This window comes from Acanthochromis polyacanthus, chromosome 10 (genome assembly GCF_021347895.1).
Source record: "Acanthochromis polyacanthus isolate Apoly-LR-REF ecotype Palm Island chromosome 10, KAUST_Apoly_ChrSc, whole genome shotgun sequence".
NCBI lineage: Eukaryota > Metazoa > Chordata > Actinopteri > Pomacentridae > Acanthochromis > Acanthochromis polyacanthus.
Window position 1 is genome coordinate 24,821,145 of NC_067122.1, and position 17,987 is coordinate 24,839,131.

General features: G+C 39.1%; 1 protein-coding gene across 2 annotated transcripts; it reads right to left on the minus strand.

The window, feature by feature from the left end:
* Positions 1-427: 427 nt before the first annotated feature.
* Positions 428-12,929, minus strand: gpx3 (glutathione peroxidase 3). 2 transcript variants are annotated; one of them, XM_051954612.1, is made up of 6 exons: positions 12,732-12,929; positions 7,526-7,579; positions 3,457-3,607; positions 3,257-3,374; positions 2,654-2,753; positions 428-929 (listed from the first exon to the last, which is right to left on the minus strand). In XM_051954612.1, the coding sequence occupies exons 1-6, from the start codon at positions 12,912-12,914 to the stop codon at positions 708-710; spliced, it is 828 nt and encodes a 275-aa protein (XP_051810572.1). In that variant the 5' UTR covers positions 12,915-12,929; the 3' UTR covers positions 428-707. The 2 variants fall into 2 exon arrangements, with proteins under 2 accessions (XP_051810572.1, XP_022051448.1); XM_022195756.1 differs by lacking the exon at positions 7,526-7,579.
* Between the last annotated feature and the right edge of the window lie 5,058 nt (positions 12,930-17,987).

A 17,987-nucleotide genomic window follows, 5' to 3' on the forward strand; every position in this document is an offset into this window, starting at 1 on the left:
ACAATTTCCTTAGTATAGTTTATTTCAAGTAGTCAAGATGAAGGGCTTCAAATATGTGTGTGGAGACGGTTTTGGGGGGAAAAAGCTCAATTTTATCAAACGGGGAACAAAATAACGGTGGGTGAGAGCTGAAATGAGATGTGAGCCGACTTGCACTTTGAAAGGTACGCTGTAATTACTGGCAGTTGTATTTTCCTGGTTTGTAGCCTTTTTTTCTTCTCTTTTTTTTTTGCTGTAGGCAAAAGCACATGTGAGACTTTTTGTATTTGACTGGCTTAATAAATCTATTCTAAATGTCTGTTAGTATCTTCCCCTGCTTATTCACCCTGTGTTCAAGGGGGCACAACTTTTTTTGCTGCATAATTTTCACCCCTTCAATTACATAACACCCGCAGTTGTTGCCTGTAAAGAAAGTTCCACACATCAGTTTGGTGTTCTCTAGGATTTATTGGAAGTAATTAACGTTGAACTGTAATAGCAAACAGGTCCTGGGGTGTGAAGATGACATGGCACTGTGGGATCGCAGGGCAGCTTGAATGCACTGAAAAGCTGGCCCGAACCCCAGATTCCGAAGAGGCACCACAGTGTTCCTGTTTTCAAGCCTCCTCTTCATTCAGCATGCCATCTTCATGTGTCAGAAGCTGTCCCATTACACTACTCGATGTGCTACTTTTGCTCTATTTGTTACATCAGCTTGCTATCACATTCTAGTTGAAAACGTCCTGCGTGTACAGCTGGAGGAAGTACTTGCGAATGTCAGCTCGCACCTCAGACACGGCCACACTCGGGTGCCACCTCATCACCGGCTTGCCGTCTGGTCCCACCAGAAACTTCTCAAAGTTCCACTTGACGTCGCTCATCTTCAGAGGCTCCCAGAACAATCTGCCGATGATGTTGCCGAATTCGCCTCCAACCGGAGGGCAGGAGCTCTGCAAAGAAAGTGTCCACATCGAGTACATAACCTCCATCCTAAAGATCTTGTTGAGATCAGTGCAGCTTATCAGTAATGTTATTCAAAAATTACTCGGAAACAATTAAGCTCTAATCCCTGATATATTTATATATCTGGATAATACTTTATGCTGCGTTTGGCTTAGGAATTGACCGATTATTGGTGATTGAGAAAGGCGAAAACTGATATCTGTGCCCGATATACAATAAATGTAATGTTTTATCAGCATGTGACAGCAGAGAACCTGTCATTAATAACTAGGCTTCTTCATTAATAAGGGTGAGTATAACTGGGTCAATATATAATTGAGGGACTTTTGAAGTCCATGGGATATATCTGCCATACATTTTTATAAAAAGTTTAAAAAAATAAGTTTTAATGTTTAATATGATCGTGTCTTTACAAATTCCATAATTATTTATTACGGAAACAATCACTTAATAATAAAAAATGACTGAATATCACAAAAATGTCAACTAAACAACCATTCAAATTTATTAACAACCACCGTCTAATTAGCTAAACTATAATAAAATGAGCTTATTCAAAAATAAATGTTTGATTGTGTTCTTTTTTATTAAGTTGAGATAATCATGACAGATATTTCTGTTTTGGCAATATATCAAATTTTATATGAGTCATTACAAAAACAGTGTGTTAATTCCAGATCACATGACCACATGAGGTCATTTCCTCCTGAAGAAAAGACAGACAAGACTCCAAGGCTTTCTGTGTTATTTAATAAAAAGTAGTGTGTGACTCAAGTGTGGACTTATCGCATCTTAACAGGTTTACTACAATATCTCTATAAATAACTTTAAATTTCAATTGCATATAATTGTATATATAATATTTCAGAAGAATCTTTCTTTAAAAATGCCATGTGGTGTTTGGTTATAGGCGGCCATGTTGATTTTAGGCCTGAAAACAGCAAAAATGTAAACTATGATACCTGTCAACTGTTTTAAAACGTCCCGTAACTATATACTGAACCAACTGAATATGTAAAATAGAAACAGCAGTGATTAAATTAGGACACTTTCCTCTGTTTATGTGGCATTGACTGAGATTGATCCTGCAGTTACATCCGCTGCTCTTCTCTATTATTCTTTCACTGTTTTATCACTTCCATTCCCCATATCTTAAAGCATTATTAATGACTGTTTTACAGACTCTGTTTCAGGGTAATTAATTGCTGCCTTCTAACTTAGGCGCTAGCATAGCCGTAGCCACTGTGAGAGATACTAACGCCCTGGTTTGTTGCAACGACTTATTTTTCTTGTTCAGCTTTTTGCAGTTTCTGCTTGAGAGACCACAGAGAGAGAGGTGGCTGCATCAGACCTAAAATAGTACATTTAATTTATTAATAATCAGTCAATAAAAATGCAGATACTGATAATCAGAAAAATGCTAAATATCTGCAACAACAACCGGTCAATCTCTAGTTTGGCTGCATGTAGTTCTGGGTGTAAACACATTTGTGCTCTGTGCTCCGGTGTGACCTACAACGTAAAAAGTGTGATTCTATTGTCGACACTCTGGTTAGAAGATCTGCAGAGCATCCAGTTCTACATTAATGTTCATATGTTGAGTCAATTGCATTCCTATCTAAGGAGTCTATGCACAGCTGCATTTTTAATACATCTTTGTGATTCAAAGAACTTTTAAATCACTCACTTTGACCAGCAGGCCACATCTTACCTTGAGGAAAGTGTAAACCTCTTGCTCGTCTTTTCCATTCACAGCACCTTTCTCAAACAGCAGGAAGTTTGGAACAAATCCATTGCCCGGTCTAACATGCCTGGAATCCAGAGAGAGGGCAGCTTATCATTGGACGTGCCTCTGAGCACTTTACGGCTTTGGCAGCTGCCCTAGATTCATCTGTGAGCTGACCAAGACCACACAGCGCACTGCAAAGGCTCTGCTACGGATCTACGATGACTGATGGAACCTGAGACATAAGTTCTACGTGTGTTAGAGGGGCCACTGAGAGGAACTGATCTCATTGCCAAAGGATGTTTCCCTGATTAAATGAAGCTTTGCTGATTGACAGGATTTAGCAATACGGCAAATTCCTGTCTACATCCTGCTTTAAAAGTTCTTATGTTACAGCACATCAAAATGTATACCGGCTGTGTGAGAAGCTGTTGGCTCCAATTTAGGGAATTCTCTTAACTTCATGTTTTCTATAAGAACCAAAGCCTTTCAAGTTTTCTACAAGCATCCAGTACAAAGTCCTTTCAAATTCCCTAGAAGATAAGATGTGGGGTGGCCTTTATGGTGTTTCTACTGTGACTGACTCACTTCAAACCTGGCAGGATTTCATGTCGTTTCCCCGGTTCCTGCATCCCAAACTGGTTGCAAGGAAAGCCAAGAACAGTGAGGCCAAACGGTTTCATCTCCTCGTGTAGTGCATTCAGTTCTGGTAAAAAGAGCAGAAAAAGTTGAGATGAAGAAGGCTGTGTTTTTCACCCATTAAAGAAGCCTGCGGTGGCGTTTCTTACCCACATACTGATAGGTGTACCCTCAGTATGTAGCCACGTTGACAATGAGGACGCTCTTGCCTTGGTAGTCACTCAAGTTGACAGTGCAACTACCATTTAGAGTCCTCGCTTGGTATTTGTAAAGGGTGCCATTTGTGGATGAGTCACATCGCTGGAGAGACAAGACAAAGGTTGTGCTTACTTTGATTGGCAAACAGTCAGCACAGTTATTACTTCTTTAGTATAGTATTGTACCAAAATGTATACACAGATGTTTGCAAGACAGCAAACAACTCATATGTGGATTTGTCCTGCAGAGTACACAATGACAATGATTTGTGCACTAATGGAACAACCTGGCTGTCAAATGTTTACAGCGCTGCTACATACTTGGTTTGATTCCAACCAAGGACTTGAGTTCCTTTAAATTATAGCAGAAGTGCAGCAAAAAATCTTAAATCTCGTCTGTATTTCCAGCTTTTGGATCTAAAGACCTTTCAGCCTTTCATATCAGTATGGGTATTTTCAGATTTTACAAATCCTAGTACACATTTAAAGACTCTATTACACTATTTACAAATCAGATTACACGCACACAGGTCGATATACTGACACACAACTCTTTAAACACTTTGGCAAACAACTTTGCTAGAATATTAGCCCTACACTTTGTAATCTGTACAGCACAAACAGACAAATGGTGGCCATGAGTTCAGGGTTACTCCATCTCAAATCATCAGGGGTTTTCTGCTGATTTACTTACAACTGTGCTTTAATCAATAACTGTGGATATTTAAAATGGTATCTATGAAGTTTATGTTTTTATATATCAAGTAATTTCTGAAATAGCTTTTTTTCTTAAATTGCACCATAACCAACTTAAAGCCCTTTTTTTTTTTTTTGCACATTTCAATGTTAATCGACCATATATCAGAAACTATTATCATTATTTTTGCTAAACTTTAATAACTGATTGAGCAGGTATGACTAATTGTACCACAAAAATAAAAACAAAATATTGCCAGATAGCCTAATCCACATAGAACAAAGCTCTGGAGTTTCAAAATGGTTCTCAAATTATAAGAAAGAAAAAATAATTGTGAATACAGGCCCTATAATGTTGTCTTTAGTGACTTTGGATATCACTTATTCAGCTCAATGCATTGCGCAACTACTTGTTAGAGGTAGGTACATGAAGCTAGACTCTTAAGCGGTTGTTACAAATATGCATGTCAGGCAGGCAGCTGCCAGCTCTGGCTGGTGCTCCCTCTCTTTCACTTTCCCTTTTTTTCTTCCTCCTTAGGTTCCTTCATAGATTAATTGCAGCGGCATTTGTGCCTCATCACAATCATCAAGAGCAGGTGGAAACACACCCAATCAAGCCTCTCTCTCCACCACTATATGACCCGGCGACACTCTTCTCCCAGTGCAGGATTGAGACACAACCTGTAATGGTTAACTAGTGTTCTTTAGTTCTGAGTGTGTTTAAACTTTTACTAAATCTGACTGTCTTCCTCTGCCATAGTTATGGATTCACCTGGGTTCTCTGTCTCCTTCACCACTGCCGACTGCCTCAAAGGATTCACCCACCGGAGCCGCTTCCCACCATCTGGCGTTCCCCACACACTGACCAGCCGCTGCAACACTACCTGGATTCCCTGCAAATCGAGGCCCAGCCCTGTCCGAGCATCAGACAGTCTGAGTCTACATTTTGTATATATTGTTTATAGTTCTCACTGCGCCTAGTTTAATATTTCTTAGTTTTCATATCAGTGTTTGAGCCTAGTGTGCTTCGCTTTTTGTTCAACAGTTTAGAATCTTAGTATGCTTCACCTTTGGATCTGTAGTCTTAGCTTTAGTATTATCAAGCCTTCGTGGGCTTCGCTCTGTTAGTTCTTTGTTTCTCTGTCTAGAGTTTTACTGTTCTTACCTGGGTTATACCCTACGTGAGTCAGTTTGTCCTCCCTACCACTAGTTGCAGTATTAGTTCGTTTCTTTGTCTGTCTGGTATTTCTGGTTGTAGTTTTCCGGAGCCTTCTGTAGTTCTAGTACTATACGCTGTAATAAACCTTCTTAAAATGCTCCAGTTGTCTGCTTGCTCATTTTTTGTACCTGAACTCCCTTGGAAAACCGTAACAGCACATGTACTCACACTTCAACTTTCTATGTATAGTTCAGCTTGGGACTTTGGTCGTAAAGTTTAAGTTTGTTCCCAATCGAACATGAAGCGAAATAAATTAACCACTCAAGTACATTAGCTAACCATTAAACATATGTCAAGCTATGAAAATTTACCATTAGAAAATCTTTTACTCTTGTGTGCTCAAAGATGGGATCAATTTTTTCCATAATTCAACATGATAGAGTTTATTTGAGCTACTTGTCCAAGGTTGCAGATTCAGAATCAATGGCATGATGAGAAATAACAGTGAAGATGACATTTTTATTTTTGTAAGTTCCTGAATATTGTCATGCAAACAAAACCTCAACTGTCAAAGTAATTTCTGCTAAAAGAAATGAGTGATTCATATATCAATCTCAAATTTCAACAATATATTTAGAAATATCTACATTTTCTTTTATAAACATTTGTCAAATCAGAGATGGTTGAGCAGAAAATGTTCCAAAAAATCCATGATTTCAGATGGAATTACTTTGTTTTGTAACACTCCAGGCAGCTTAATCCTGTATTTGACAGGTAAGATTTTCTCTTAATGCAACAAAAACTGACTACACATAGTAATAACCAGAGGCGTCACTAGGTTTTAAGGACAGGGGGGGCTTAGCCCCCAGGAGATGCACAGGATGTGAGCGAACATTTAATTTTACAGCTAACAAAAACTGAGAAATTGCTTTTCCACATTAAGATTTAGATTTATTCAGAGATACTTTACTGCGTAAATGTTTTACACCACAGTGGCCATGACTTTTGCTCACAATAACTCAGAGCTGCCAACTTGTGACCAGACCTCAGAGATTTGGTTTGTGCAGGATGCTGATGGGGGGTCTGGGGGTCCTCCCCCAGAAAATTTTGAAAATTACTGATCCTATTTCCTGCATTCTGGTGTATTTTATGAGCATTTTGATAAAATCTTATTATAGAGGGATAATAAAAAACAACAACATTGAGCTAAAAAAAAAGGCAAAAAAACAAACAAACTGCAACAGCAGGCAGTATTGAAAATAGTTCTTCATGTAAAATATGGATGAAAGTTCTGTGGCTGGATGAGCACAACACATTTCAGTATTTTCCATAAATATGTGCATAACTGAAATAACTCCAGCAACCACTTGTAACGTTTGTCTTGGAGGATTCTAATGCACAACAGCTTCAATTTGACCACATCAGCAACTAAACAATAAAAAGTGCTTAAGCAAAAGCAAAACATCTTTATAACTTAAATGATCTATTCACTGAACAGAATTACAATCACACACTAAACTCTGTCTCACAGAACCAGGGTGACATGAACTAAAATCAGGACTAAACCAGATCTGACTGGATATCACAGGAGCAGGGTATCATGGACTAAACCCAGGACTAAATGAATGAATAACTTATTAACGAGGCCCAAAAATAAATAATAAAGACTGTCAACTCAGAATAAATGGCACAATTGTAAACAGGAACAGGAAAAGAACAGGGAAAAATGAATTTTTGTGAGCCATGTTGTACTCCCTGGTGGCTTTTTTTGAACCCTTGATGATCTCTGGGGTGGGTTCCCATTTATTGCATGGCTCCAAACCAGCCATTTTAATAGTCATAATAGAGGAGAGTGTTCCCTCTAGAGCCACAGTGCTCCTGGTCTTAGTCTTCTTCAGTCCAACCAGTGAAAACAGAGTCATATTAGGTCCAAAACTAGCAAAATTATTTATTTATTTATGTCGTATATTTGGCTTATGTATCTCTCTCTTTGCTATCTCCACTTTCCAATCATTACTCTAATAAATAAAAGCTCAAGTTAAATAAGTCTTATTTGGTGCACCTGGACTGAAATGTTTCATATTTCATATTCATATCAAGTTCCATAAAAATCCAAGACTGTCTGCATCACAAATGACTCTCTCCTGTAAAATCCTTTAGACTCACCTTTCCAGTAGAGGTTTCTCCCCTCTCACTCTCTCTGCTCCTCTGCCCTGACTCCTACAGGTCAATATGGGTGGTGGAGTGATTATGATTATTATTATTATTATTATTATTATTATCATCATTATTCACATAATCATACGTGAATGAGCTCAGCTCCTGTTGCACAGTGTGTATCTGATGCTGGAGCTGATGCTCCAGAAGGAAGTCACCCCAAAGATAGTATATGGTAAAAAATAAAATAAAATAAATAAGAGTGCACATCCAACTCTATGAACAACCAGAACCTTGACAGTGCATTTCAGACTAACTAGCTAGCTAAGTAGCAGCGTTCTTTTAGAGCTGAAATGTAACTTTTGACCGCAGAACAACAAAGGTAAGACGTGCACAGAGATACAGCAGTATCTCACGCTGCCTCCTTTACAGGGGGCTCTCTCCTACAGAGTGAACAAGCCAGGTTTTTATTTGTCTAACAGGGAGCATTTGGTTTATTAATTACATGGGACTTTCTGCTGTTAGCTGGGGGGCTGGAGCTAACTTATTGTTACTATCAGCAGTGATGAATACTTACTCTCCTGAAAACATTTCGCATATCCATTCTTGTTCACGTTCTTCTCCTAATGCTGGTCTCCTCTAGCCTAGCCATGCTACACCCATGTTTCTGACGGCACAAGGGTCTAAGGAAGCTCGACAGGGAGGGAGGCGGGCTAAAAGGTTGTCTATCAAATCCCTCTGCAGCAATTGGGTAGGTATACAACCAATCAACGCAACGAATAGGCTGACGTAGTTCCGAGAGCACCGGCGGATTGTGGCTAAGTCCCATTAGCTTCCCAACTAGCGGAGCCGCGGAGCCAACTGGTATATTAAGGATTTGCCATATCCCGTCGGCATAAGTCCAAATACGTCTTTCTTCTCAATGAAACACTTAAGTGCCGTCCTTTGTTTATCTTCCAAGTTGAATTTTACCTTCAAATCTTTAAGGGCTGTGGCCAAAGCCCAGTCGAAAGATAACTGTTTATTGTGCACTGGTTGTTTCTGTCAGAATCGTCACGCCTCTGTCGTCACTTCGTTACGCCCGCCTTCTGACTCTACACTTCATGGTGATTGGTCCGGCCAGTTTTAGGAGAATCCAGCCTCGAGCCTTATGGAGGGTAACTAGACCCACCCTGGTATGGCAAGCCGTTTTAACATTTAATGCCCAGACTGGATATTCGCTGCAGATATCTGTAATTCAGTTCTTCCTAGTCGAAAAGAACGTTAGAGATATCAACAACTCTATTTCTCCTATCCGTAATTATCATTTCAGATATCCACAAATACATTCTTCCTAGGAGAAATGATGTCACTTTTGCCATTCATGTGTATGGTGTTGATTGTAGATATCTAAAATTATGTTAGAGATATCTTTAATGGATTTTGATAGAGATATCTAAAACTGGAGATATCTGTAATTACAATTCTGCCTAGGCGAAATGTAATTAAAGATATCTTGAATGACAGTTTTGACGAGACGAAATGACATTGCAGATATCTGTAATGTCGTGCTATTAGTCCTCCCACTTTGAGGCGAAAAGCGGTGAAATGCGTGATTTGAACTTTTGACGCCTTTTTTTGACGCCTTTTTTTGTCTGTCGCGGCCATGGCCTCCCGGCTGGACAACGTTTCCCTTTTTGACAGACTTTTCAGTACAACTACCCGTGCTCGACAGGAACTGGCAGCAAGAGAAACGGATAATATTGTGGATGCAACGAGGCGGCTATTTCGCCGTCAACCCCAACTCCTTCGGAGTAAGTGTTGCCAGCATAGGCTACATACCACCGAACTAGCAAAGTAGCAAAAGCGCGGCTAAATTCATTTAATTTTTCTGGCTATAATTGATTCAATAAATAGCAATCAAAGTTCCTGATCTCTGCTCTCTGCTCTCTCCCTCAGGTCTCTGTTTCTGCGGTTGCCTAGGTGCTGCGTCTAGCGTCTTAAAGGGACAGTAACATGCGTTCTGAGTTGCTGGTTTACTGTGTGGGTTGCATTCACATCTATATAAATGTCTTTTAATTGTGTACGAACTGCCCTTTGCACCACTGTATGGTGCACACTGTCACTATGCACATCTTCTATGTATAGGAAATGTAAGTTTTGTGTTTCTATTTTGCTTTATATTGTACTCTATATCTTCATCTAGTTTAAAACTTACATGCCTCTTTACCATACTTATCTCTCCCCTTTTTGAGCTACTGTAAATGCCAATTTCTCTTGGAGATCAATAAAGTATCAACCTGATCGATCTATGTATCATGTCTTGTTTTCATTTTTACCTTTACCAAACACTGCAATCTCCCCATGGGATGAGCGTGGTTGTGGTGTGACGCCTGCGTGCCTGCGTGCCTGCGTGCCTGCGTGCCTGCGTGCCTGCGTGCCTGCGTGCCTGCGTGCCTGCGTGCCTGCGTGCCTGCGTGCCTGCGTGCCTGCGTGCCTGCGTGCCTGCGTGCCTGCGTGCCTGCGTGCCTGCGTGCCTGCGTGCCTGCGTGCCTGCGTGCCTGCGTGCCTGCGTGCCTGCCTGCCTGCCTGCCTGCCTGCCTGCCTGCCTGCCTGCCTGCCTGCCTGCCTGCCTGCGTGCCTGCGTGCCTGCGTGCCTGCCTGCGTGCCTGCGTGCCTGCCTGCCTGCCTGCCTGCGTGACTGCCTGCCTGCGTGCCTGCCTGCGTGCCTGCCTGCGTGCCTGCCTGCGTGCCTGCGTGCCTGCGTGCCTGTACAGGGCTGATGATGGTTGGCCGCTCATCCCATTCGGCCGCATATGGATAAATAAACAAAATTATTATTATTATTTTTGCCTTTTTATTGTGATGGTGGCAGTGAAGAGTGACAGGTAAAAGGGAGAAGAGTAGGGGCAAGACATGCAGAAAAGGGCCACAGTTAAGAATCGAACCCAAGCCGCTGCACATGGAGCGCCTGCTTAACCCAGTGAGCTATACATGGAACTACCAGGTACCCTGTAAGTAAAATTATTTAATAAATACCAGCGCACCGACCCAAACGACCAAATGAAATGACGTTCAATCCGCCCCCGCCTAAAATAGAGCAACGTCATTCCGACGAGTCATAGTGACGTTTAAGATATCTTTAACTCACATTTCGCCTCGTGGAAACTGAATTACGGATATCTGTAATTTTCATTTAGGATATGTGACGCGTTTCATGACGTTTCAGTTATGTCATTAGAGATATCCGTAATTCAGTTTCCACTAGGCGAAACTGAGATTTAGATATCTCTATCTGTCCTTTAGGATAGTCAAAATTACGTTATGGATATCTTTAATGAAAATTCTGGATATCCAAAATTCATGAACGCCTAGTCAGAATGGAGTTGTGGATATCCGCAGTCTTAATTCTGGATAGTGCACTCTAGGCATTAAATGTTAAAACGGCTTGCCATACCCTGGCAGAGAATTAAATTCGTTGCTGTGGGTTGTCTAGCGCGGCTAGGCTAGGTCTCCTCCGTTCTGTGTGCTCGTTCCCTATAAACACATGCTGCAGGTACCAGCAGCTTAGGTTGCAGGGAAAATGTGGACTGGATTTCAGTGATGTGGGCGTGCTCCATATGAACAAGTGGAATAGATTGCATAACGACGCACCGACTCAGACTCTCTACCTTCCACTATGAAGTGAAGAGAAACTAAGATTTATGATCGTATCTAAGTTAAAAATGACTGGTTATGTGATTATGTATTTAAACTCATATTCTGGTCACATTATATGGAACTTTTTGGCACTTTTTTGTAAAAAAAACAAAACAAAAACAACTTTTTAAAAAAATAAATGAACATAAAATTATTTAGGGGGCTTATGAATATTTTAGGGGGGCTGAAGCCCCCCTAAAATAGGCATAGTGACGCCACTGGTAATAACTCTACCTGTGTTAGATCCTGGACTCTAAACTGAATCTAGAGCTAAAAGTAATGAACAGTCAATCAACAGAAATTCATGTTCCAAGCAAAAAATTCGAAATGTTTACTCCTCAAATTGACATATGTGGTTATTTTTTCTTTGTGTAAATTTTGCTAAACTGACTGTCTTTGGTTTATGGTGTGTTACTCAGGCAAAATAAAACACTTTGGGTTCATTTAATGTACCGAGAAATGTTGAGAAGGCCCAGGAGGTCAGATAAACAATCACTCTACCATCTCTGGCCTGTGTACAATGCAAATATCAGGAACTGGTTTGCCAAATGGATCCTGAAGCGTTAAGCAAATAAGCGGCGTCATGCGGACAGCTGCGATACTTTCACCCCTCCTCTTCTTGATATGTTGTTATGTAGGCAGGAGCTCTCTGGTTTACCTGAGTGACAGAACTCTCACATGATCTCTTAGAAATAATATTCACTGTATCTTCTTGCAAGTGAGAAATGACAACTGTTATTTTTATACAGCTGAGATAACAATGAATACGTGTGCAGGAGTCTTTCAGTGCCCTGTCGATTGTCCTGTGTCTGATCTAAAGTATGCAAACTGCAGGGCAAGGTCAAAAATGGCCCTTTTCAAAAGATCATTTGTTGTTGGTGTGCTTGAGGGGCAAAAATATGCACCTCTAAATGTGGATTAACTTGCTTTTTATAGTTGCTGACCACCAGAGTTTCCACAAAATGAAAACACCTTAACAATTATAGCTTTGGAAATAAAAGGCTCTTAGTTGCTGTGCTTTTTTTGCGCTGTAAAGCTCAGAATACACAGATAAATCCATCTAATTCTTCAGAGTCTCACTGTGAATCCATTAGTTTAAATCAACAATCTATTGAGGAGGTCTCTGTTTAAAAAGGCTTGGAAGTAGGTAAACATAAGCAAGGGTGAAAACTGGCTGGTGCTAAAAATTTTCCGACAAGAAAGAGGCAGCTGAATTATTACAATACTCAGAAGGAATATTCTGGAAAACACCAATCTGACCACCAGAGGTTATGACGGATCTCTGTTTACTGGCATGTAAAACACCCCAAACACTGTTGTAATCAATAATTACTTATCTGCCTTATGTTTACATTTCAGATGATTTATACACGATGGCTGCAGTGTTTTTAGCATCATTTTCTGCAGCAGACTCTGTTGCAGTGGGTTTTATCACAGCCTAAGTGTGCCTTAGGAATAAAAACGCTCATGGATGTGACGTTTCTTTCTGCTGTCTGCATTCATGCAGTGAATCTGTTGGTAAATCAACAGGTCCTACCTGAGTGAACGCGGCTCCGGAGGTGCAGGGTCGCAGCAGACCGAGCAGCAGCAGCGGTACGAGGGACAACATCCTGCCCGACACGGTGCCTCCTCTCTGTGGAGGCCTGTCAGTTTCCACCTCGGTATAAATGAGCTCTGGTGGCAGGAGACGTAGCAGGAGGGGCACACAGCTGGATGACATGTCGCCATCTGCTGACGTAAACACGGCAGGCATTAATGAATGAATGGATGGATGAATAAATGATGGAATGAATGAATGAATGAAGTAGCTGACAGTAGCTGCAGGAAAACAGGATTTTATCAGGGCTAATTCCATAACCTTTGTCAGTAATCAACAGCTACATTTACTAATCATATGTTAAACATTTTTAAACTCAGGCATTTCAAGGCAAGACAAGGCAAATTTATTTGTATAACACAAGTCATACACAAATCAATTCAAGGTGCTTTACAATGACAAAAAATACATTGAGAATATTAATTACAAACATGATTTGAAAGCAGACATAAAGATCATATGATTCAATATATAAGTGAGTGATTTTTTTTAAGCCAGCGGGATATATCTTGCATATATTTTTATTAAAAGTAGAAAAGTAAAAAAAAAAGTTCATTATGATCATGTCTTTAAAAAATCTCTATTTATTATATAAACACTCAGAATAAAAAATGCCTGAAATAACTAAAATGTCACTAAAATGTCAACTAAATAACCATCCGAATTTAATTAGCAAAACAATTATGAAATGAACTTATTCAAAAATTGTTTTGATTGTGCTCTTTTTATTAAGTTGAGATAATCATGACAGATATTTATTTCTAGGCAATATATCAAATTTTATATGGAAAATAACAAATTGTATCTGTGTCTGAGAAATTACTTTCAACTAATTTACCCATTCATTCATTCATCCATTCATCCATTCATTCATTCATTCATTCATTTCCTTCTGAAGAAAAGACTGACAAGACTGCAAGGCTTTCTGAGTTATTTAATATAAAGTATTGTGTGAGTCAAGTGTGGATTTATTGCATGTCAACAGGTTTACTACAATATCTTTATAAATAAATTTTAATTTCAGTTGTATTTAATTGTGTATATATAATATTTTAGAATATTTTAGGCGGCCATGTTGATTTTAGGCCTGAAAACAGCAAAAATGTCAACTATGTTACAAGTCCCACAATTAAATCATAGAAATACAACATAAAAATGCAAGTCAAGATTAAAAGTGCATTAAAAGTCAAGAAAATAGACGGAGCATCTAAGAGGAAAGCTGCTGTAAAGTATGTGGTTTTCAGGTTAGCTGACACTTCAATCAAGCTTTCAATCAAGTTTGTGTTCTCCAGAAATATTTACAATTTTACTGCAAATATCTTTTGAAAATATTGGTTGTCTGTCTTTTTCATCTCAATTCTTTCAAGACTAGCAAATTACACTTAAAAACATCCAAACCTAGCTTTTCAGAAGTATTCAGCATGTAGAGCACAACTTGAATATCTTTTCTTCTCTTTATCCTTTTTAATGATATCATTTCAAACAAGTCATAAAAAAAACAATTTTACAAAGTCAACAGGGGGTTGTACATTGACAAAGGTGTTTATAAACAGGGTGTTTGTAATGCTTTATCCATTATGAGAAGGAAAAAATAACACATTAATAAATTATAGAAAACCAGGTGTCAGTTTTTAAATAAAGACGACCAGGCATTATTCCATCCATCCAGTTTGGTCCACCCATCCGCAAAGGGTGCACAAATCTGTCAGCTATGTAGGGTGTGGTTGTGACAGCTGCGCCTATGAAGCTTATTTTGACCATGTTTTAACAAATTTGCTCATTTTTTGTGGGGAAATCAGGTGCCAGCCAGTGCCTGGTTATGCATTTTTCTGTCATTTTTACCATTCATTTTTCTGCATTATTACACTCAAAAAAAGTGCTGAGTTATTGCTGTAAACTTATAGTTGAGCTGATAATGCTGGGTCATATTTTGCTGTTTCTGATGGGTAAAATGGTTCTAAAAGTTGGTTTACTCTGACCCATTTTCTCATAATCCACTATTAAACCTTTTAATTGAGCACATAACTATAAAATCCTTCACATATTCCCATTTTTGGCATTTATAGGCCACAAATTTTGAAGAAAAAAAACAATAACCACATTAAAAGGCCAAAGTGGCAGCCATATTTCAAGATGGTGGCCATTGGCTTAGTATTTTTACATTATTTTAAACATTTTTTTTAACCCAGTTACCCAATGTTTAGTATATTAACATTGTTTCATGCATTTTTTTGAATGTTAGAATTCAATTCTGGCAACATAAATTATCCATGCCTTCTAAATACAGAAAAATTCAAAGTTGAGATGGAATAGAAAACATGTTTGAACCAAGTTTGAATTAACAGCAGTTATTTCAATGCTATTGATATCGTAAGTCTGTAACAACACACTGAATATCTAGGTACTTTGAATTTTCAGAGTTTGTATTAATGAGATTTTACTTTAGTTTGAAAAGTGCAGATTAACTTTGATGCATAAGCGTTACAGTTTAGGGTCAAATTAGTACATACCAAACATGAAAACTCATGGCAAAAATACATTGTTGGATCATTGTGGCTAGTGGGTATTATTCTTTGCCATTTATTAACCAGCTAATTAGCAGGCAATTTGTTACTAGATGCTCGCTAGCTAAATTTAACAGTATATGGTGTAACATTAGCTGATAAAATCAGTAGTGTTTTTTGTGATTTAGTAGGTAGCTGTCTCATGACTTTACTGTTCCCCTGATTAGCTTTCCAGCTATACATTTTTCTGCTCACATTTTTGGCTAATGTTACATCTGAAGGCATTATGTTTGGGTCATTTAACACTCTGAGAAATGCTGAGAAGGCCCAGGAGGTCAGATAAACAATCACTCTACCATCTCTGTCATGTGTACAATGCAAAGGGGAACTTGTTTGCCTAATGGATCCAGAAGCCTTTACCAAATAAGTGGCGTCATGCAGACAGCTGCTATACTTTCACCCTTCTTCATCTTGATACTTGTGCTGTTTCGAGGGCAGGAGTACTTTAAAACAGGCCAAGGGTCAACTGTAGAACTTTGCTCTCTGGTCTAACTCATTGATGAAAATCTCAAATTACAGTATCTTTTAGAAATAATGTCCACTCACTACATCTTCTTGCAACTGAGAAATGACAGTTATTGTTATTATGCAGCAGAGACAACAATGAATATGTGTGCAGGAGTCTTTGGGTGTCCTGTCGATTGTCAGGTGTCTGACCAAAATATGCAAACTGCGGTGCAAGGTCAAAAATGGCCTTTTTCAGAATATTACTTGTTGTTGGTGCACTTGAGGGGCTTAAAACACCTTTAAATGTGGATTAAGTAACTTTTTATGGTTGCTGACCACCAGAGTTTCCACAAAATATAAACAACTTAAAATATTATGGAAACAAAACCACTCTTGTTTGCTATTAAGTTCAGAAACAGATGAATCATATACCTCCTCCCATTCTTGAGGAGAATCATTAGTTACTGTTGGCTCCCTGAGGGACAAAATGTGAATTAATTATTTTGTGTAATTTTCGACTTTCCCTGAAAATTCATCCTACAATTCTACAATTCTACAATTTCATTCAGCAGACGCTTTTGTCCAAAGCGACGTACAACACAAGCAAGAATTCAGACATAGGGAAAAACCTGTAGTAAGTGCAAAAAGTGCAAAAAGTGCAATTGGTCAAAGGTGTTGCCATCCTCATCCGTTATTCTGTTTATAAGTAATGTTGCTAACAGGCAGAAAAACAGACAAATGTACAGTAATCGTTACATAACTCCGCCGCATTCCTTGGTGGAGTAGTAAAGATAGATTTTTTTTTTCACCCAGACGTTTTCAGAATGTATCCTAACCAGTCATAAACAGACATTACTATGGACCACAGTGATAGACAGTGATAGATCGTGGCAACATCATAGCCAAATAAGCAAATTTTTATATTAATTTATCATAATTTGTTAAGAAAAAACAACAGTGCAGATAATCAGAAAAATGCCAACCCCAATATCGGTCCAAAGATAGATAATTTTCCCTTCTATCAACCTGGTATTCACATGATGAGGAACCAATGGAGCAGCACTTTTTACTGTTCATTATTTTTTAAACCTTTATATAACGTAGTGTAGTTACCTAACTAAAAATGCTCCCCTTTGACATTAATTTTCCCTAATTAAGACAATCTGACCACCTGTCAGAAATAAAACAAACACAGCTGACAGGCCTCGGTGTGCATGCCAGCTGCTTAACCTATTGTGAACATTCGTAAACAGCACTTAGCGAGGTCATACGCGAGAATTATCATTATAAAATACCCAAATGAAACACTCTAAATGAGTGACAAGTCGACTGAATGTTAATGAAAGCAGGATAATAGGCACCAGCTTCCCCAAACAGAGACAAGCTATTCTTGTGTTATTTTATTCATGGATCATTTCTCCTCTCTGGGATCAGCTGTTGCCATGGTGAGCTGGTACTTGGCCATATGCCCTGTGGGTGACTAACAGGCCTCTTTGCGCGCCTGTTAGAGCACCTCATTGACTGTATGTTGCGCACTGTTTGCTTCAGATCTGCAATGTCCCACAAGGCCATAAATTATATTTATACAGCAATGAAACATGACCAATAATGAGACAATTAGAGGGTATTACGGGTAAAATATCTTAAAATTCAGTTCACATATGGTAGTGAACTGATCCCTGGACATGCAATGATGCTTTAAAATCACACGGTATATTAAGATAAAACCTAGTATTATTTGATAACTCCTAATGAGACATGGCTGGGCACAGACACAAAGAATACTCTGTCACACACAGCTCCCAAGTGCCACCTCTCATCACTGTCTCTTATCTTGGTGACATTTTTGAAGCGAGTACAAGGCGATTCACACGCTACTTCCTTCTTCTCCTTTGGAAAATCCAATCTCCCAGGCATCCAGTGTACTGATGTGACAGTTACAATAAGTTGGACATCTTCCGCAGTGTGTGTCCTTGGATACTCGAAGAGAACGCAGCAAATCAAACGTTCAGTCAACTGGCATCCTAAGTGGTGACTCACAAGTTGTTAAACTGTACAAAAAATGTCAGAAAGTAGAATTTTATAGAGGAAGAAACCCAAAAGGTAGATTTGTACACTCAGATTGTCTTTAGACCAAACAAACTACACTGTTACCTTTACCAGAATGTTACTCTAAGTGTGGTTG